The sequence below is a fragment of the Scyliorhinus torazame genome, chromosome 13 (genome assembly GCF_047496885.1).
Source record: "Scyliorhinus torazame isolate Kashiwa2021f chromosome 13, sScyTor2.1, whole genome shotgun sequence".
NCBI classification, from domain to species: Eukaryota; Metazoa; Chordata; class Chondrichthyes; order Carcharhiniformes; family Scyliorhinidae; genus Scyliorhinus; species Scyliorhinus torazame.
Genome location: NC_092719.1, coordinates 137,919,056 through 137,940,756, shown reverse-complemented (window position 1 = coordinate 137,940,756; position 21,701 = coordinate 137,919,056). Strand labels below are relative to the sequence as shown.

The window sequence follows — 21,701 nt, the reverse complement described above, 5'->3', positions numbered from 1 at the left end:
ATGAATGAATGAAAAAAAAATTAGCAGAAAACATATGCATAAAAAAATCAAGACAGAAGGAAGTAGGAGTGCATGCACATGATGTTTTAGCAATACTAGCCTATCTCCTGTGATATTTTACATTGGGACCTCGATTATTGCTGCAATTTAATGGTAAAAAAAAGTCCCGTTTTGGGGCGTTCAGCAGGGTGTTTCCCAACACTTACAGCATCGAGAATGACCCCGCTATCAAGCGGGACTCTGCTTATTTTTTGGGGACTCGGCGAGGGACGCCCCGCTAAGGCTGCATTTAGGCTCATTTCCTGAGTTTGTCAGTGCAGAAGAAATTGGGGCACCGTGGAATCCAGACCCCAATCCCTGGCACTGCCAGCCTAGCACCCTGGCAGTTCGCATGCCAGCCTGGCAATGCCACCTCGGCACTTCCATAGTGCCTGGGTGCCATCAGGACTGCTGGAGTACCATCCTGCCCAGAGCCCGACCACCTGTAGGTCTTCGATCTCTTTGGTTTCCCCCCCACCCCCCGACCCCCAAGTCCTGTTATGCCTGGTCCACGTTTGTGGAAACCAATTCTGAATGGTACGATGATGGGATCTCCGAGACAAAGCTGTTCGATCCCGTGCCTTGGGTAACTGCGGCCTAGACATATTCAAGTGAACTAACTACTCACTTGGATGTACAAATCATGATCCTGCCCATTGATGGTGAGGTCCAGATTGCGACGCCTCGCAAGATCTCATTAGATCTTTTAGTGGTGTAACGAGCATTGTAAATCTCGATGAGAAGCCTCTCATGAGATTTAACGGCCTCATTGCGTCACCGAATCGTCCGCAACGAGGATGATAGACTGCGCCCTAAGTTTTGTTTTCAGGTGAAAATAGGTAAGAGGGTGCAAGCAATGGAACAATGTACATTTGTATTGACTTAATTTTTACGAAGTTTTTTGAACGATTTTTGGAAACTTCAGATACAAAGACATAGAGTTAGTTGCTGTAGAGGAATATCTCTTTTATACAGACTGAGGAATGTGCAGGGCATAATTTTCCCAAAATTTGTCAGAGTGCCAGGATCTGACTGAAAACTGACACAACTGAGTTTTCAGACCAGATTTTCTGCCACTTAGCGCACAGAAAATCTCAAGTCGTGGTGTACGCCATGACTCTCCTGGGGCAGAGCCTGATAGAGCTGGTAAGGCCAATTCCACAGAGATCGGGATGCCATCTTTAAAGGGCGATCGATTTGCGCTTTTAAAGAAAAGTTCCCCAACTCCCCCACAGACTCACCACCATTACAAGCTTTGGGGTGACCCCCCCACACCACGCATGTATTGGGGGCACTCCCCTCCCCGCACTATCATTGCAGGTCTCCCCCTCCCCCCACCATCCATAAGGATGTGGGGGTAGCCAATGGAGGAGGCTGGCAATGCCCACCTGGCAGTGCCCACTTCAGTGCCCACATGGCTGGTGTTATGGGGCAAAACCCAGCCTTGGCGCTCAGCTCCTAGGGCCTACAGGCACCTTTGCATCCCCGGCATTGTCATCGCGGCTGGTTTTTATTTTGAAAGTCAATCAATAACGAGTCGCACCGGCATGATGTCACTCCGCCGGGTGGGGTGGGGGGAGGGGGCGCTGGGGCAAGGGGCTTGGAAGGATCCATTGCGGGCAATGGCATGTAGCCGTTTAAGTACAATTAAATTTATTAAGATTAATGGAAATCAGAGGCTGGATTCTCCGTCCCGCCGTGCCAGATTTCTGGTTCAGCACGCCGGCGGGATGCTCCGTTTCGCCAGCTGGTCAATGGGGTTTCCCATTGTGGGGCAGCCGTACGCCATCAGAAACCCCCCGAGCTGTTGGTAAAACAGAACATCCCGCCCTCGAGGAAATAGCGTTAAAACTACCCGGACACTTAGGCGCGCAGGCAGCAGAGCTTGCAGCCATCGCATACATCGTTGACCACCCAGATTCCTTCCCCAGCCCAACAGACATATGCTCGGACAGCCTTACAGAATTTCTGCCCCTGTGGGAAGCAAGAGGATTTGTTTCCACAGATGGGAAACCCCTCCCCTCAGCCCCACTACTCCGCCATATTTTAGAAAAAGCCCAGAACAGGAATTTTGGGATCATAAAAGTCCGCAGCCACCATCGTTTCTCCCCGCCTGGAAATGTAAAAGCCGACGCACTGGCTAAGGCAGGTTCCAGACATGGGTATTTTTGGAAACCCCCCGAAAGCGCGCCAGTGAGTGCAGTTCAGGTCACACAGACTAGAATAGAGGATCTAGTAGAGGCCCAGAAGCAGGACAGCAATCTCGCGGAGATTGTGAAAGGAAAGTTTCCAGCCTCCTACGAGAGGTTCAGAAATACACTGACCACACATGACGGTGTGGTGTTAAAGGACACCCTTTGTGTAGTTCCTGAACAGGACAGGAACCAATTGATTTGTTTGTTCCATGCTGGTCATGGACACCAGGGAATTGATCCCACTGCAGCCCACCTCAAACAGCTTTGTTGATGGCCAAATCTCAAGGAAGATTTAAGCCATTACATTGAGAATTGCCTTATCTGTGCGCAGAACAACCCCGACAGATATGCCAAAAAGGCCCAACTCAGCCACACCCGACCCGTTAACGGCCCCTGGACTAACCTCCAGATTGATTTTATAGGTCCATTGCCCCCTTGCAGGAATGGCTATAAATATGTACTGGTGGTCATAGACACCTTTACAAAATGGTTGGAAGCATTTCCAGCCTGCACCAACACCGCGAAAACCACAGCCAAGATCCTAACCCACCACATCTTTACAAGTTGGGGACTCCCCCGCAGTATTGAATCGGACCAAGGTTCTCACTTTACGGGACATGTCATGCAGAACGTCCTCAGGATATTTGGCATCACCCAAAAATTCCACATTGCGTACCACCCACAGTCGAGTGGTATCGTGGAGCGCATGAATCGGACCCTAAAAACCACCCTCAGAAAAATGGTCCAGCAGAACAACACCACTTGGGACTCAGTCCTCCCTTTTGCGCTGATGTTATTGCGTAACACTGTTTCCACCTCCACAGGTTACACCCCACACACTCTCATGACCAGGCGCCCCATGAAAGGGACAGAATACTTGTTAGGTTTAGACCTAACCAGCCATAAGTAACGGCCCTCACACACGAGAAAGCCGTGGAGCAATTAGTTGCTAATGTAAAAACGGCTCAGTTAGCAGCCGCAGTAAAATTGGGCACCAAAAAGAAACAGAGCAAGGCTTGTTTTGATAAGGCAGTACATGCAACGGAGTATGATATCGGCCAGCAAGTGATGCTGTCTGTATATAACTGCAGCACATTCCTGTCACCTAAATACTCGGGTCCGTATTCTATTGCGGACAAAGTAAGCCCATCTGTTTACAAAATCAAATACCCAAATGGTAAGACTGCGTGGTTTCATATAAACCAGCTGAAGGTTTATGGAGCACAGTCGAACCACGCACACCACGTCATGCTTGACGCAGCAGACCACACCCCGCCCACAGCCAACATAACCCGACCAACCCCCACCACGTCCAGCCCAGCCACGGACTCGACCTCGACTCCACCCCCGAAATATACACTCCGCCCTGGAACGCCCACAGACTGCAGCAGCAGAGGCAGCGACTGTGACTCGGACGATAGCCACAGCACGCCTCCCTACTATCCCCATGCAACCGGACCCACACCCAGTGACTCCGACTTCGATCCAAGTGATCCCTTCCTGATCACTTTTCTAAATAAATCCCACCACCGACCACCGAACCGCACGGACGACCCCGACTTTGTCCCCACACAACTCAACACAAATTTTTGGCACCGCGACAACTCCTACAGACTCGTCCGCAACGACGAGAGCAACCCCAACTCACACCAAGCAGCCCTTTCAGCCCTAATCCACTTCAGAGTTTGGCACCCGGGAGAAGGTGACGACCTCGGCTCTGACCCCCAAACCGCCAACCCCTTTGCGACCCTGTTCGCAACCGAGAACTGAGGTGTCCACATGATGTTTAAAGGAAACGCTTGGGAAAAGTGTTGTCCTTCCTGATGGAACCTGCAGGATGTTTTATGTTGTTCGTACGTTTGTTTAGTGTTGTTCGTCCGACAGGAGAATTTTTTCCAGCCGCTTGTTCAGCGGAACCAACTTATCTGCAGACACTGGTCAACAGACCACACGCTTGTTCAGCGGAACTAGCTCGCCTGCAGACACTGGTCAACAGACCACACACTTGTTCAGTGGAACTAGCTTTTCAGCTGATACTTGTTCGGGTATCAGACGCCCGTTCGTAACTGCTCTTCTGGTTCAAGGGATAGAACCACTATGGCAGCCCCACCACGATGACTACATTTTTGCCCGTTCTTGTCGGTTGCTCAGGCAGTGGAGAAACGGCGTGAGACCTGCCCTGCCTGGGGACCCCCCCCCAGCTGGTCAAACACGCTCGGGTAGGGGAGATACGGCATTGGTAGCTGTCCTACCCGGGGACTCCATCCAAATCTTACCCGTCGCGGTCCATACGCACCTCATTTGACATTTTTCATTTCAAAAAAGTTTTTGTTTGTTTAGGGAACCTTTAGGTTGCCCGCCATCTGCTATTTACATCCTGGAACATTTGGATGGTAAATCAGCACTGGTCCGCCATTGGGAAGTGTGCCGTGTCCTAAAAGTTGTTTTTGAAAAAAAAAATGAGGGAGTCACACATAGTGACCAATTATAAGGGAATAATTGGCACCAAAGGACAGACACACTAGCATACCGGATATTAAACAAAGATAGTTACAGATACTATGCTTGTTTTTACAGAACTTCAGAAGCTCCAGGATCGGAGAAAATAAAGAGCATTCAAAGAAAGAAAAGGAAAGAAGACAGCCATGAGGACTTCCTTCATCGTGATCAACATTTTTTTCCTGGACATTTGGTTGCGCGTGAACACGAACCCCATGACTTCAAACCTCCCAGCCGTTAATGTTTCACTGCCCCGCAGTACCCAGAGCCCAGTCACCAGCGGCACTACATCTTCTTGGTGTGCCAGGTTCATAACCTGGTACTCCCTGTCCTACGTGATCAAAGTACTGTTAGCGTTGGCGATACTCTGCTGTGTCGTGCAGACTATGCGCCTACGTAAATGGTGAAGAAGAGCGTACCGCGCTCGAACCCTGGTATATAGGATCAGATCCCCTATATTCGGTTATGACCAGACCCCCGACCCCTGCGATCTATAATAAAATAATAAAGTGCATTCACTTGCGTTTATTGTTGTAAACAAAGAGATGTACAAAACGTTTCATGAACAAAAAAAATGTATGATCCTGAGCTTGACTGCCAAGCCAGGAAAGAGTATATGAAATGTTGTGATTTTTTGTTGTATGATTAGGGAAGATAGAATAATGGAATGTTTAGCGAGGGTAGTGTAATAAGGATAAATTAGAGGTTCCAAGTTTGTTATTTTGTAATGCTTGTCCCTGTCTGACATAGCGCCCTTAGAATTGTTAGGTAAAATGTTTTGTGCATAGCTAGGGTCAGAGCAGAGGCCATGTAGGAGGTGTCCCCCCCGGTCAGGGAATGGAAAGTAACAAATTAATGTGATCCTTCACGCTTCGCGTTAGAATCACAAGGAGGACATGTAGCCATGTAAAATGGCTGACTCCCGATTAGAATGGTCAAACCCCGATTTAAAATGGCAAATGGAAGAGGCTGATGGGAAAATCAGCCAACAGGACTCAAACGGACAGCTGCAGGTAAAACAGTGTATTCGCCTCTGGGGAAGTCAGTCCAGACCGATACCTGCAGCCATCAACATCACAACAACCCAGCCATCTGCATTTTAATCAGCCATCCCCGGGAACAATTGCTACAAATTAGCAACTCAAAGCCAACCCAGACCTTTCGGCGCCAGCAGGGGCTAACACAAAGAAAGGTAAATGACCACCCCCCGATCAAGGAATCGCTCCAGTAATGGAGCACATCTAACCAAGTGATTGGGATCAAGTCCAATCACTTGGAACCAGGGACAAAGTCCGCCCCGTGAAGCGGGAAGCCCCTGGGGACTATAAGAATAGGGGCCAAGCTCAACTCGACCCTTCTCTTTCTGCTCGCAACCTTCGAGACCCTTCTACAAGAAACTGTAAGTTTTACTCCAGCGATCGCTACCAGATAGGCGCTCCTGACTATCGACTTGTACCAGCTTTTGAATCCCGCAGGCTCAGAACCAATTCGAAAGACCTTTCATTTCCCTGACCTGGTGGGCCATTTCCAAAGTTAAGTATTGGCCTTTAGTGGTAGGTAGTAGTCCAGAAGTAGGATTATTGTATAAGTATTAATTGCTGTATATAATAAATGAGCGTTGATTTAACTCTTACTAAGCGGTGTGTTGCATTATTAATCATTACTTGGACTTGAACCACGTGGCGGTATCATAAAGATACCTGGTGACTAATGAGCAAAGGTGACAGAATAAGAATAAAGTAAACTAAGGCTAAAACGAGCAACACCGCCAGCGGAGAATCCAGCCCCAGGTTCTTGCCCTTTCAGGCATGAAACTGATCATGTCACCGTCGGGGTGCAGGGAAGATCGCAAACCAAGATCTCGCCAGCGCAAATCCTGTTTTGGTCCTCTCACGAGATTTCACGGCCACAACGGGATTTGCACCCTAGCAAACGGGATCGTCAGATCTTGCCCCTAGTTTCCAATCCAAATGAGGACAATGCAATTTATATTGGAAACATTGACACAGGAAGTTCGCACAGGCAAACATTTTAAATATATTGTTAAAACACAAACATACACACATTATTATAGCAAACATTAACAGATTATAATTATACCACATTCCATCATGGGCTTAATTTATCTGGAAATTATAAAACAAAAAATAAAAAATTGTTTTTGCAGTATGACCATCAGGAACAATAATTTTCTTTCTCATTGTCCTTGCATTTATTCAATCACAACTGACATTATCTATTTCAATATGCATTTCTATTCAGCGGTCATAAACTTTCTCATACTAAAGTTCAACATAATAATAGTTGTTATTGTACTCAGTGGTCATTAACTTTCTCATATTAAAATTTAACATAAATACATACCAGAATATTTTCCTCCTTTGTTTCTTTTTATGAAACAAGCAATTAGTAAAATCAAGGTAAGGAGAGCGACAGCACACATCAGGCCAATAAACCATCCTTGCGTAGATATTCCTCCGTGGATTCCGGCATAATCTGTTACAGACCACACAATTAATAATTCAGAAGAGCAACAATTAGTAAAATTGAGTCATCATTTTGACCATCAGAAATATTTTATACAATTGACATATCATAAATCACTCATGCTCCTTATCTAAATAGCAAGGAGTGCTACATTTTTAAATATTTAAACTGGTTTATTAGAAACGGATTATTTATTTTATAACTTTTGCAAGGCACGTCTCACCTGGTAAATGACAGCAAGAAAAAAAACCTAATTTGTTTTAGTTGTGTGATGTTACACCATTGAACTCGGGTTTCTTTGAAAGAACACTTCTCATTTGATGTCACTTGGCACAATGGAAGCATGAAAAAACCAAGTTAAAAGGTGCCAAAAAAGCCCAGTGCAATTTTGGATTTCCAAAACAAAGCACTTAACTTGTCTATGTTATAGAAAAGTACCCAAGACATATTGTAATTTTTAATGCTATTTTTAACTATTGTCCAATGTGCTATTTCATGAAATTCTCAGGACACAGTTTTTGTATCAGCGGTTATGATGCCAATCAACTCTTGGCTGTGTCCCTGCCTCATAAACTCAATTTTAGCTGTCTATGAAGCTACAGAGAAACTGAACAAAGCAAGCTGTCATAGTTATATCCTGAAAATACAATTATGAGTAAGACTGAGTGTAATAACCATTTCTTCTGTATTAGATTAAAATTTAAGCCAATTGTTTTTGACATCTGCTGAACAAATACATAAAATTATTCAGGGAATTGAGAATAGCTTCGAAATTCAACAAGAACCTGAAATTACCAGTGTGTGCATGGATACTGATTAGGTTGATTCATTCACTGTTATCTCATCAAGTATGATTTTGGCTTGATATACCAGTCATGAGTGAATTATAAAGCATGATAACAAGAACCGGTAAAGCAATAGCAAAAGCATCAGTAGCTCATGCACAAACAATGCTGATAAATTAAGAAAAAAAAAATTGAACCATCAGGATAGCAGCAAATCACTACTGTACAAAGAATCCCAAAGAACTGAACATTATGTGCACATTGTCCCAATATAATAATTTCTGTAGATTGTAACATCCGGATGTGTTTTTCTGGGATTTAGTCCAAAACACCATTTCATTTTTATAATCTTCGGAAAATAATTTTTCATATCAACAATACTTTTGAATACAAACAATGTTTTTTTCAGTGGCGGAGCATGGTTTAGCCACTTTAGTAGGTGGTGGGGGTAGGTAGGGATGCGGAGTTAGGATGGAGTGGTAGAGGAGGTGAGAGGTGATTAGCATGGGTTACTGACCTTGAAATCTGGCCAAATTGAAGGACAAGAATCCAAGTAGGTATCTGTGAAACGTTCCCAAGCCTGGTAGGAAGGTTGGGTCAGGAACTGCACTGACTTGCTAGCCAAACCTGAAAGTTGAAAGTGGGAGACAGAGATGCCTCTGAGCGAAATGGAGAAAGTCCTCCAAAGGAATGACCTCAAGATAATTTGAGGGTTGGGGGGGCAAGGTGTTGAGTGATGACCCACCCCCTCCCACTGGCTCCGCCACTGTTTTTCGTTCCAATATTTTGCCTTTTAATGTATTAAAACTGTGTTCACTAGATTTTAAATGGGACCACGCCTCACCTTTTCCCCTTGTTTCTATAACATCTTCAAAAATGCTACTGTTATCAAACCAGTTCTTAGCCATAAGACGGATTGTATATTCAGTTCCAGGTTCTAGCCCTTCTAAGATGTGGAAATTTTGTGAAACATTTACTGCGTCTGAAATCCTCCATTTACCTTTACCTATGGAAATTGCATTAAGAAAATTAACTCCAACACATTGGTTCAGACTTTAATCCCGAAACAATTCAAGCACAATTAGGGACAATAATAAAAGTTATGCCACATTTATCACTGCACTTTTTATTTCTTAAAAATGTCAATGGAAATAGATAATTGGAAACTGCATAACAATACAAATTATACAGTGACAATATAACTTGGTGTTTATAACAAAAGTTGCCTCTGGCTGGTGCTAATTTGAGAGTGAGTTATAAAGGAATAAACTGTATTGATCTGCTTCATTAATCATAGTTAGTGGGGTTAGTGGAAATAGGTAAGTTAACAGGCCCATTGGGGATTTCATTACAATTTCTGCAAGAATTAGAGAGCGAGAACAGCTTACGGTTATTCATGTATGCAACATAAAATTCAGAAGCTGCATGTCCCATTCCTGGAATCCAGCTGATGTTTGCATATGTTGCACTTACAGAAGAACTGATGTTCAGCAAGACTGGAACTATTGAATAAGTAACAAGACAAGCAATATCGCATTAATGCAGCATCGTTATTTGCAGATATAGGTAAGCAAAAAGGAGGGATAGATTACAACTTTCCCAACAGCATGCACATTACAGGGTTTGTAATTAAAGATCCAGTTAAATAAATTCCAGGATTACTGTTGGCTATTGATTAAATTCTGGTCTGCAAATCAGCAATAAGTGCATGCTTGTCATAGCATGTTTATTAATTTCAAACCCCATCATACTGCAGAGTGGAACAAAGAAATAAAGATGAGCTGAAAATGATAAATGTTTCATCTTTGCAAATTATTTTTTAATTCTGTCCTACAGGGAGGTTGATAAGAAGAATGAGGAATGAATATTAGTAAATAGCTAATTGATATAAGATCCAATTCAAATATTTTCTTTTACAATATTGAAGCTGCAGAGCAACTAATTATATCATGTTCCAATCTGCAGCAAGGCAGCAGAAAACAGGAGGCTCTGCAAAAGGAAATACTGTCACTTCAATCTTATTAGTTCGTCAGTTAAGAAAAGATTTAGCTAAGCCCCGGGGGTACAGATCAAGACAAATTAGGCAAAGGTAATGAGGTAGTAATTGGATAAGAAGCCGAATCTGTACAGACAAAATTGTTAAACATACAATGTTTTGATTCTTCAGTATTACAACACTGTTAGTGGAATGATATTTAATATTACCAAACTTCTCACTTAGACCTTTGCAGAACTACTGTTAGATGCTGCAGAGAGCAAGAATTCCAAGAGCACAAGGAAATGATAACTGATAGAAATGCAATTTAAGCAGTTGTTTAGTCTAAGCAACATCTCCTCATGACAAAAAAAGCCTAGCATATTGTTTTCTGGTATCTCAGCCTTCAAGGTCGTCTTAAAATGGCTCAATATTAAATTCAAGAGCAGAATGTTGATAAATGGTTCATTCTCTGTTTCAATCTCATACTCTTATATATACTTATACTTGTCACACAGGCTACAAGGCATCAACTCAGACTCTTCCCAAGGTGTAAAAGATCTCTAACTCGTGGGTTCCAGCTAAATGTGAATCAGTTACGGTAAGATATTACACACAATGGACTGTTAGAATCTATCACTGCCCAGAGCAAATTGTACTCGTGTGCAAGCATTTTCATCCCTCATTTTTTTTGAGAGTCAGTATGATTATTTGACATTTTTCTGCCTGTAAAATAGTTTGTTTTGACTGGTGCAAAAAACCACATTCGGAGACTGAAAATACTGGCATGGCTCATTGAATACAATCCCCTGTCAGATGGGAACAATCTTCATGTAGTTTCATGATAAATGACACAAAGCAAGTACATTTGAGAAATGTTGAAAATGGCAAATGTTCAGTTTTGAATCAGATAATTTTATTTTGGCAAAAAGATTGTCCATTCATATGTCATTCGATTGTGTATTTTGCGTGTCCTAGTTTGCAAGAGCACACAACATGATTGCAGGTAGTATTTCTTTACTGTGTCCCTGATGGCAAATCTCAACTGTGGAAACAGATGTAGACACAGCAGGGAGAACTTTAAAAATCTCAATATGCTAATCTGCTGTCTACAGGAATAAAAGCTACACAACTTTGGTTTCCTATGATACGCCACTTGGAATTCATGTTGCTGAAATGCAGGATATAATACAACTGAATATGAAATACCGATAGAAGACAGAGAATCATTGACAACTAGGGTAAGGGAAGAAGCTGGAATAGAGAAAGTGGAGGAAAATCCTGAAAATTAAAACACAGGAATAGACACGTGAGAATTTACAGAACTCTGAAAGGGTTCTGGGAAAGAACACAAAGGGAACAATGGCATGATTTGAACAATACATTGCAACACTTCCACTGTGTAAAATTACAAATAAGCATATAAAATGGTGTTAATTTTGTAATGTGCTTTCAAGAACTGAGAACAGAACTATTAATTGTTTGACTTGGAGCTTTCTTGTACCTACACATACAAAGATTGGGCTTAATTTTTACTTTGGTGCCCACATACTTTGTTCTCCAAGTTGTGAATTTGGCTTATTACTACATCCAAGGCATTTTATCACACTGTTTACTTCTCTCCAGTTGCAACAAGTATTTAATGCCAGGATTCCAAAGTGTTTCTTGCAGAAAAAAATGCCACCCGCAGGCCAAGAATTGAGAGCTTATATCATAGCAATGTCAAGCTCCGGCCATTTCCCTATAAACTGCTAACACAATCACACTAAGCATTTTCTCACATGCTTGGATTTCACCACAAATGGAGAGATTTCAAAGCACACAGAGAAAGAAAAACTGAAACACTTTTTCATACATGCACTGTCATGATCCGTTAGTTCTTCCTCTGTCACAGTACATTAGGAGAGAAAAACAGCCTCATGCAAAGGAAAACACGCCTTTATCTATTTATGATACAATAACTACAGTATTGTTGGTTTGCTCTGTCTTATATTCAAGGAAGGGCCACTGCTAGGATACAAATACAAATTTTTGTGGAATCAATTTGAAATATATAGGATAATTGACATTTTTTTTGGCTCAGCCTGTTGCTTACATTTGTAATAAAAACAGGGAAGCTGAAAATACCCAGCAGGTCAGGCAGCAACTGTGGAGTGGTGTTACGAGAATATCGCTTTAAGAAATGTTTGGCTGCTCATATTACTGCAGTGATGTCAGAGTGTGGGTGGAGCTGGGTTGTCCTATCAGCTTTTTACTTTCGTTTTTGAGCAGGCTGCAGGGTGTGTTTTAGTTTCGTTTTCAGATCTGGACAGCTGCAGTCACAGCCAGAAGATGTTTGAATCTCTCTGTAATATAAAGACTGTAAATTGATCCTGGTGATTTAAAACTAAGAACCGTAATGACTTTAACCTAATGTGCTTCTGTAGAAAGGTGTTTCTTCTGTCTTCTGGATGTTGTTTGGGAAATTATTAAGCATTACTTAGTGTTATATTCTTTGGGGGTTGTATTTGAATTAATGGTTGCTAATATGTTCACTGTATGTTTTTAAAAAGGTTAATTTGAGTTCATAGAATAAACATTGTTTTGTTTTTTAAAATACTTTTCTATTTCTGCTGTACCACACCTGTAGAGTGGGTGGTGTGCTCCCCATACCACAATCTATTAAAAGTTCTAGGTCAGGTGAACTCCATGATACACTTTGGGGTTCTCTAAACCCTGGCCCATAACAAATTGGGGTCTCGAGGGGGATAAAAGTCTATCTATTGGATTGGCTTAGTGAACTTAAAGACAGTGAGGGGTGAGCATATTGTGGTTGCTTTTCAGGTGTGGTATTCTAGTCAGTAGGGAGTGTGATGTGGACAATGGGAGGGTGGGGGCGATTCTCCGAGCCCCGCGCCAGGCCGGAGAATCGGAGCAACCCGACACTGGCGCGTGATTCTCCGAGGTGCGGAGAATCGGCGCCATTTGCGCCGGCGCGTTTGGCGCGACCCCGGCTGCTGGAATCGGCGGGGCCGCCAATTCTCCAGCCTGGATGGGCCGAGCGGCCGCTCCGACATGACAGAGTCCCGCCAGCGCCGTTCACCCCTGGTCGCTGCAGGCGGGAGCTCTGCGGGAACGCTCGGGGGAACGGCCTGTGGGGGTGGAGGGGGACTCCTTCACCGGGGGGGGGGACCTACGAAGGGGTCTGGCCCGCGATCGGGGCCCACCGATCGGCGGGTCGGCCTCTCTGTCAGCGGGCCTCCTTTCCTCAGCCGGCAATGTTATAGCCCTGCGCCATTGTTGTGCGGGGCAGCCTGTCCAACTGCGCATGCACGGGACCCAAGGCGCCGTGTCTTTTACGCGGCGCCGGGTCTCCAACGGCGCGCCAAGGCCCCCCCCTGCAAATCACGCCACGCCCCTGCCAGCCCCACGGAGGTCCTAGAATAGGGGTCTGGGAAAGGGTGCCGAGGCCGGAGTAAAACACTCCGGGTTTTACTCCGGCGTCGGCACTTAGCCTCCTGTTGGGAGAAGCCCGCCCTGGATCTTTCAGAGGCTCTGAAGTTTTTGGGGGTGGAGACGGTCACACGCAGTATCTTATGGACAGAGACTAAAAGCAGACTGTTAGATTTGGCAAAACATTGCAGTTAACATTACCAGATAAAATGCGAAAAAATGAGGTAATTATGGCGGTGGCTAAGCATTTAAAGTTGCCTGAGATACAGCCTGACTCATTAGAAATGGCAAAGATCCAGTTGCAGATTAAGCAACTTGAACATGAAAAAGAATTAAAGCAGCTTGAATATGCAATGAGAGAAAAAGAAAGAGAGAGGGATATACAGGTCGGGGAAAAAGAAAAGGAGAGAGAAGAGAGAAACAAAGAAAGAATAGCCCTAGCAGAACAAAAAGAAAGAGATAGAGAGGAAAGGGAAAAAGAGAGAGAGTTTGAACTTCAGAAAATGGATATGAAACATAACAGTCAGTTAAAGTTGGCAGACGTAAAGGGAAACGTACAGTTGGACGATAGTGATGAGGATAGTGAGAAAGAGCGTCAAAATCGAAGGCTTGGTGGGGATCTATTTAAATATGTCCAAGCATTGCCAAGGTTTGACGAGAAAGAAGTGGAAGCCTGTTTCATTTCATTTGAGAAGGTAGCTAAACAAATGAAATGGCCACAAGACATGTGGGTATTACTGATTTGAACAAAGCTGATAGGTAGGGCTAGTGAAGTGTTTGCATCACTACCGGAGGAATTATCTGGGACGTATGAGGAGGTGAAAAATCCATCTTGGGTGCATATGAACTAGTGCCTGAAGCCTACAGACAAAGGTTTAGAAATTTAAGGAAAGAATTTGGTGAAACATACATGGACTTTGAAAGGCTCAAACAGAGTAATTTTGATAGGTGGATAAGGGCTTTGAAAATAGACCAAAGGTATGAAGCTCTCAGAGAAATTATACTTTTGGAGGAGTTTAAAAATTCAATCCTGATGTAATGGGAACTCATGTGGAAGAGCAGAAGGTTAAAACTGCGAGATTAGCAGCAGAAATGGCAGATGGTTATGAATTAGTTCATAAATCAAAGCTTGGTTTCCGACATCAGTTTCAGCCTGTGAGGAATAGAAACTGGGGACATGAGAAATACTCAAGTTGTAAAAGTAAAGGTGATCTGATTGGAGATAATAAGGAGAGTGTACCTCAGATTTAAAAAGAAATCCAGGAGGGTGGAAGAGAAATGAAAAGTTTCAAATGTTTTCACTGTAATAAACTAGGCCATGTAAAATCACAGTTTTGGTGGTTGAAGTAAAGCATTGGAAAGACTGATGTGGTAAAACAGGATAAGACAGTGGGGTTTGTTAAAGTGGTAACGGAAAGCCCAAGTGAAGCAAAGGAAGTGCAAAAGATTGTACAACCTGATCAAGAGGTGATTGATAAGAAGGGGCCAGATCTCTTTAAAAAATTTACTTGTGTGGGTAAAGTTTACTCATGTGTATCAGGAAGAGCAGGTAAAGAAGTCACAATTTTAAGAGATACGGGAGCTAGTCAATCTTTAATGGTGAGAGATGAGGAGTTATGTCGGTTGGGAAGAATGTTGCCAGAAAAGGTAGTGATATGTGGAATTCAGGGTGAGAGGAGTAGTGTTCCATTATATCAGGTAAGGTTGGAAAGTCCAGTGAAGAGTGGTGAAGTGGTAGTAGGAGTAATAGAGAAACTATCTTGTCCAGGAATACAGTTTATCTTGGGTAATGATATAACTGGATCGCATGTGGGAGTGATGCCTACTGTGGTTTTTAAGCCAGTGGAAAATCAGACAACTGAAGTGTTGAAAGACGAATATCCGGGGATTTTTCCGGATTGTGTAGTAACAAGGTCGCAAAGTCACAGGATAAGACAAGAGGAGAAATCAAAGAGTGAAGATGAAGTGGAAGTACAATTAGCAGAAACGATTTTTGATCAGATGGTTGAATAAGAACAAGAACAGGTGGAGGATGAGGTGGATATTTTTAGTTCAGGAAAATTGGCGGAGTTCCAACAAAAAGATATAGAAATAAAACGGATATATCAGAAAGCATACACGGAAGAGGAATCTGAGTGTATACCAGAGTGTTATTACCGTAAAAGTGATGTCTTGATGAGAAAATGGAGACCTTTACATGAAAAGTGGGCAGAAGTTCATCAAGTAGTATTGCCGGTAGGGTAGAGAAAGGAAGTGTTGCGAGTTACACATGAGGTACCAGTGGGAGGTCATTTGGGAATAAGGAAAACTCAAGCTAAAATCCAAAAACATTTTTATTGGCCTGGACTACATAAAGATGTAGTTAAATTTTGTCAATCATGTCACACATGTCAAGTGAGAGGGAAACCTCAAGCAGTGATAAAACCAGCTCCCTTAATACCCATTCCAGCATTTGAGGAACCTTTTACAAGGGTCCTAATTGATTGCGTAGGACCGCTTCCTAAAACAAAAAGTGGGAATCAATATGTTTTGACTATAATGGATGTGTCTACTAGGTTTCCAGAGGCCATTCCAGTACCTAATATTACAGCTTAAAAGATTGTGGAGGAATTACTTAAATTCTTTACGAGATATGGACTACCCACAGATATACAATCGGATCAAGGATCAAATTATAACTCGAGGTTATTCAAAGAATTCATGGAAAGCTTAGGAATAAAACAATTTAAATCAACTGCATACCATCCAGAATCGCAGGGAGCATTATAAAGGTGGCATCAGACATTAAAGATAATGTTGAGGGCTTATTGTCACGATTATCCAGAGGATTGGGATAAAGGAATTCCATTCGTACTGTTTGCAATTAGGGATGCAGCTAATGAGTCTACCCAATTTAGTCCTTTTGAACTAATTTTTGGTTATGAGGTAAGAGGACTACTTAAATTGATTAAAGAAAAATTGGTGAGTGAGAAATCGGAAATTACATTATTGGATTACGTGTCAAATTTTAGGGAACGATTAAATAGAGCAGATGAATTGGCTGGACAACATTTAAAAGTTGCACAAAATGTGATGAAACGGATAGCGGATAGGAAATCCAAAGTTCGTAGTTTTGCCAGTGGAGATAAAGTTTTAGTGTTGTTACCAGTGGTAGGTGACTCTTTAAAAGCAAGGTTTTGTGGACCTTATCAGATTGAAAGGAAATTAAGTGAGGTGAATTGTGGTAAAACTCCAGATAGAAAAGACTCACCGAATGTGTCATGTGAATATGCTTAAAAGGTACTTTGAAAGGGAAGGAGAGAAAAAGGAGGTTTTAATGATGCTAACTCAAAGTGACGAACCAAATCCAGATGACTGTGAATTTGACATACCTCAAATTAAATTGGAAATGAGGATGTTCTTAAAAACTGGGATAAATTGTTGAGTTACCTTCCAGAGGAAAAACGAACTGACCTGAAAGAGTTATTGATATCACTGGGGCAAATTTGTAGAGATGAACTGGGAAGCACTCAAATGGCTGTACATGATGTAGATGTGGGAAATGCTGTTCCAATCAAACAACATCCATACAGACTTAACCCTTTAAAATTGGCACAGGTTAATATAGAGATTGAGAGTATGCTTAAAAATGGCATAATTTTCAGTGGCCTGCAGCCATTGGAGCTCACCCATAGTGATGGTACCAAAACCAGACGATACCCAATGGTTGTGTGTGGACTATAGAAAGGGTAATGCAGTTACAAGAACGGACTCTTATCCTATCCCACGTTTGGATGATTGCATTGAGAAAGTGGGACAATCAGTTTTTATTTCCAAACTGGATTTACTTAAAGGTTACTGGCAGGTACCTTTATCCAAAAGGGCGAAGGAGATTTCAGCTTTTGTGACTCCAGGTGGTATATACCAATTCAAAGTTATGCCATTTGGCATGAAAAACGCCCCAGCCACATTTCAACGGTTAACTAACGTTTCAGGATTACCCAATTGTGCTGTATACATCGACGATCTGGTAATTTTCAGCCAGACATGGTCAGAACATTTAAAACATCTGATGGAGTTATTCGATGGACTTCAGGAGGCGGGTCTGGTGAAAAACCGAGCCAAAAGTGAATTTGGAAAACCAAGTCACTTTCCTTGAGGAGTTTTTGATACCCTCGAGACAAAGGGAAATAATGCGATTTCTTGGCATGAGTCGATTTGATCGAACATTTGTGCAAAAGTTTAGTAGCGTGATTGCTCCTCTGATGGACTTGCTGAAGAAACTTCGAAAATTTCAATGGACAACGGACTTTCAACAGGCATTTGACTGCCGGAAAGCTGTGATAACCAACGCTCCTGTGTTGGAGAATTACAAGGGAGTCTGTGAACAGATTGAACTAAAGTATCTGACTTTAACGAGAAATGCTGAGGCATAGAGAAATGGACGGATCATGCAGAGACCTTCTTGTTCAAAGAGACTGTCAATCGAGAAGGAGTTTCAGTTGGAGGAGGAAGAACGAAAAAAAAAGAGGACTATATTATTATACCTGTTTGTGTGTGTTGTTTTTTGAAACAAAAAGGTATATTTACTGTGTGCATTTCTTAAAGAATGGTGAGAAGGTGAAAAATGAAACCATCTTGAAGTTGATGGTTTATTTTGTTTTCTTGGGGGGAGGTGTTATGAGAATGTCGCTTTAAGAAATCTTTGGCTGCTCATATTACTGCTGTGATGTCAGAGTGTGGGTGGAGCTGGGCTGTCCTATCAGCTTTTTACTTTTGTTTTTGAGCAGACTGCAGGGTGTGTTTTAGTTTCGTTTTCCGATCTGGATCGCTGCAGTCACAGCCAGAAGGTGTATGAATCTCCCTGTAATATAAAGACTGTAAATTGATCCTGGTGATTTAAAACTAAGAACAGTAATGACTTTAACCTAATGTGCTTCTGTTGAAAGGTGTTTCTTCTGTCTTCTGGATGTTGTTTGGGAAGTTATTGAGCATTACTTAGTGTTGTATTCTTTGGGGGTTGTATTTGAATTAATGGTTGCTAAGTTGTTCACTGTATGTTTTAAAAAGATTCACTTGAGTTCATAGAATAAACATTGTTTTGCTTTAAAAAATACTTTTCCATTTCTGCTGTACCACATCTGTCGAGTGGGCGGTGTGCTCCCCACACCACAATCTATTAAAAGTTGTGGGTCAGGTGAACTCCATGATACACTTTGGGGTTCTCTAATCCCTGGCCCATAACAGTGAGAACAGAGGTCATGGGTGTGATTCAGTCAAAAACAGACGAGGGGCACGATTCAATGAAAAGGTTTCTAAGTGTGGCAGCGAGTGGGAACTGCCACGAGCTTCCCAGCGCTCGGCCCGTCAAGGCCGTTACCGCAATCCAACGTTAATTGATCCACTTAAGGAGATCCCAAGGGACTTCACCCACAAATCAAGGTTCGACAGCCAATTCAACAGGCTCTGCGCTAACAAGGTGGCGCAGCACATCAACTGCTCCTGCACAGCCAACCCCACACAGTTTGCAACCATGGTACCGAGACGACCGGCCCCACAATTTAGGGATGCAGACCTAGGGTGGCTCCTAGAGGCAGTTGAGGCTAGGAGGGATATCCTGTTCCCCCGAGGGTCCCGGTGGGTAAGCCAAGGAGGAGCTGCCAGCGGCCGTCACCTCAAGCAGCGTCACCAGGCCGACTGGTATCCAATGCCCCAAGGAGGTCAACGACCTGCACCGGGCTACACAGGTGAGTTGGCACCCACCCTCCCTTCCACCAAGGGAATAAGCCTAGCACCGCCCCTGCCCAGCACCGTGCTGTGCCCTAGGCCACCTATGTTTCCCATGCTGCCCCTTCCCCAATCCCTCCTCCCAAAAAAACCTTCCTCCCCCTACATGCAAATCCCCCCCCCCCACCCCAAGCCTCCTTCCCAATCCCCTCAAAACCTCGCCCCCCCAAGCACCCTGGATTGATGTAGTACAGATCCTGAAAGTGTGGGAAATGGGGAGAAGGGGAAGGGGAGGTAGCGATGACAGATCAGACCGTTCAATCAACCTATTGCTTCTGCTTGATAGCATTTTTGTTTTCAGTGCCATTCAACTGATATTGGTATAACTGGCATTAGAGAGTGCAAATTTTAATGCAAATTGAAATTAGTGCTACTCGTACTTCTGTGATCATCTACACTAGTTTGAAAAACACTGTGCTAGAAGCAGGTTGTGAATTAATCACCAACAAAAGTTTCTGCTAATTGTACTCATTTGTAAGTGTTCGAGGAGGCTCCAAAAATTAAGCTGGATCTTTTGGATGCAAGAACATTAAGTGTATATTCTAAATGGTTTGTAATGATTTTTTTCTTATTATGTTTATAAATGGGCTAACTATTGTGGTCTAACCTTAACTAAAAATAGTTTTTATATTTTCTAAAAAGTCACTTTCAACCTTTTTAAAATCGAAGCGCTCATAGGTGAAGGATTGACACTTTGAATTAAAATGTGTATTTTTTGTGATAAACCCAATTCTATCTGTATTAATCAAACTTCAGAGAGTTACCCCTCTTAAATATCAAAAATAAATGTGCTTAAAGATAAAAATTTTCATGAAATAGTTTTTAAAATGCTTCCCAATTGGATTGGTTCATGGCAGATTTTATTTTTGCAAGTAAGTTTGAGCAGAAACTTGGGTAAAGAAAGAAACTTTCTAAAGTGAGACAGTTTGGGGTGCAGGATCATCAATTGTGGCAAAAGCAGAAACTTTACCCAATTCACTTTTTCCAAAATCAAGTCAAAGTGATACAGCTTTAACACTGGATGAAATTCAAGTATCACAAAAAGTAGTTTTGCACATTAAATTCTGCAGCATCTGTGTATAAATCACTCTTACTTTATGGATGCTTATTTGGTTAGAAATAAAACAACAAAGAAATTCATCATAAATGCACAATGCACTCCTCTAAAGAGAATTTGGAAAGGTTACAAGAACCCATCTTTACAACAGAATGAAAAGCGAACATGGACATATTGAACTATTGTTAATGGGATTACTGGATGGTTTTTTAATTGGGCCTTTACGCTCATCATTTCCATCCGACCTTATTTGGGCCGTGAATTGCTATATTATTTTTAAAGAAATTAATTGTGGTGAGCAGTGTTAACTTGTTTTTGAATGACACAACTTGCCAGCAATCCCTGGCTCAGCATCTTTTCATAATGATTGCAAACATTACAAGTAATCATTGCCTTCAGTTGTCAATTACTTAGTGTTACCTGAAGCAAATCATCTCTAATTTTAGTGAATGTTAGTACATAGAACATAGAAAATACAGCACAGAACAGGCCCTTCGGCCCACGATGTTGTGCCGAACCTTTGTCCTAGATTAGTCATAGATTATCATTGAATTTACAGTGCAGAAGGAGGCCATTCGGCCCTTTGAGTCTGCACCGGCTCTTGGAAAGAGCACCATACCCAAACTCAACACCTCCACCCAACACCAAGGGCAATTTGGACATTAAGGGCAATTTATCATTGGCCAATTCACCTAACCCGCACATCTTTGGACTGTGGGAGGAAACCGGAGCACCCGGAGGAAACCCACGCAGACACTGGGAGGACGTGCAGACTCCGCACAGACAATGACCCAAGCCGGAATCGAACCTGGGACCATGGAGCTGTGAAGCAATTGTGCTATCCACAATGCTACCGTGCTGCCCTTAAGAACAAATAAATCTACATTATATCATTTTACCGTCATCCATGTACCTATCCAATAGCTGCTTGAAGGTCCCTAATGTTTCCGACTCAACTACTTCCACAGGCAGTGCATTCCATGCCCCCACTACTCTCTGGGTAAAGAACCTACCTCTGATATCACTCCTATATCTTCCACCTTTCACCTTAAATTTATGTTCCCTTGTAATGGTGTGTTCCACCTGGGGAAAAAGTCTCTGACTGTCTACTCTATCTATTCCCCTGATCATCTTATAAACCTCTATCAAGTCGCCCCTCATCCTTCTCCGCTCTAATGAGAAAAGGCCTAGCACCCTCAACCTTTCCTCGTAAGACCTACTCTCCATTCCAGGCAACATCCTGGTAAATCTTCTTTGCACCTTTTCCAGAGCTTCCACATCCTTCCTAAAATGAGGCGACCAGAACTGTACACAGTACTCCAAATGTGGCCTTACCAAAGTTTTGTACAGCTGCATCATCACCTCACGGCTCTTAAATTCAATCCCTCTGTTAATGAACGCGAGCACACCATAGGCCTTCTTCACAGCTCTATCCACTTGAGTGGCAACTTTCAAAGATGTATGAA

The 21,701-nt window shown here is 42.8% G+C and overlaps 1 protein-coding gene across 13 annotated transcripts in view; it reads right to left on the bottom strand.

Moving 5' to 3' along the window:
* The window catches only part of chl1b (cell adhesion molecule L1-like b), a 1,336,546-nt gene that overhangs the window by 83,488 nt on the left and 1,231,357 nt on the right, over nucleotides 1–21,701 (bottom strand). For 10 of the 13 annotated variants that reach the window (XM_072472185.1, XM_072472186.1, XM_072472184.1 and 7 more), the window contains 3 exons: nucleotides 9,394–9,507; nucleotides 8,850–9,011; nucleotides 7,098–7,229 (listed from right to left, as the gene is read on the bottom strand). In XM_072472185.1, the coding sequence (XP_072328286.1) occupies nucleotides 7,098–7,229; nucleotides 8,850–9,011; nucleotides 9,394–9,507 (408 nt within the window). The remainder of the gene's footprint in view (nucleotides 1–7,097; nucleotides 7,230–8,849; nucleotides 9,012–9,393; nucleotides 9,508–21,701) is intronic. The other 3 variants (XM_072472196.1, XM_072472195.1, XM_072472197.1) reach the window with 3 other exon arrangements.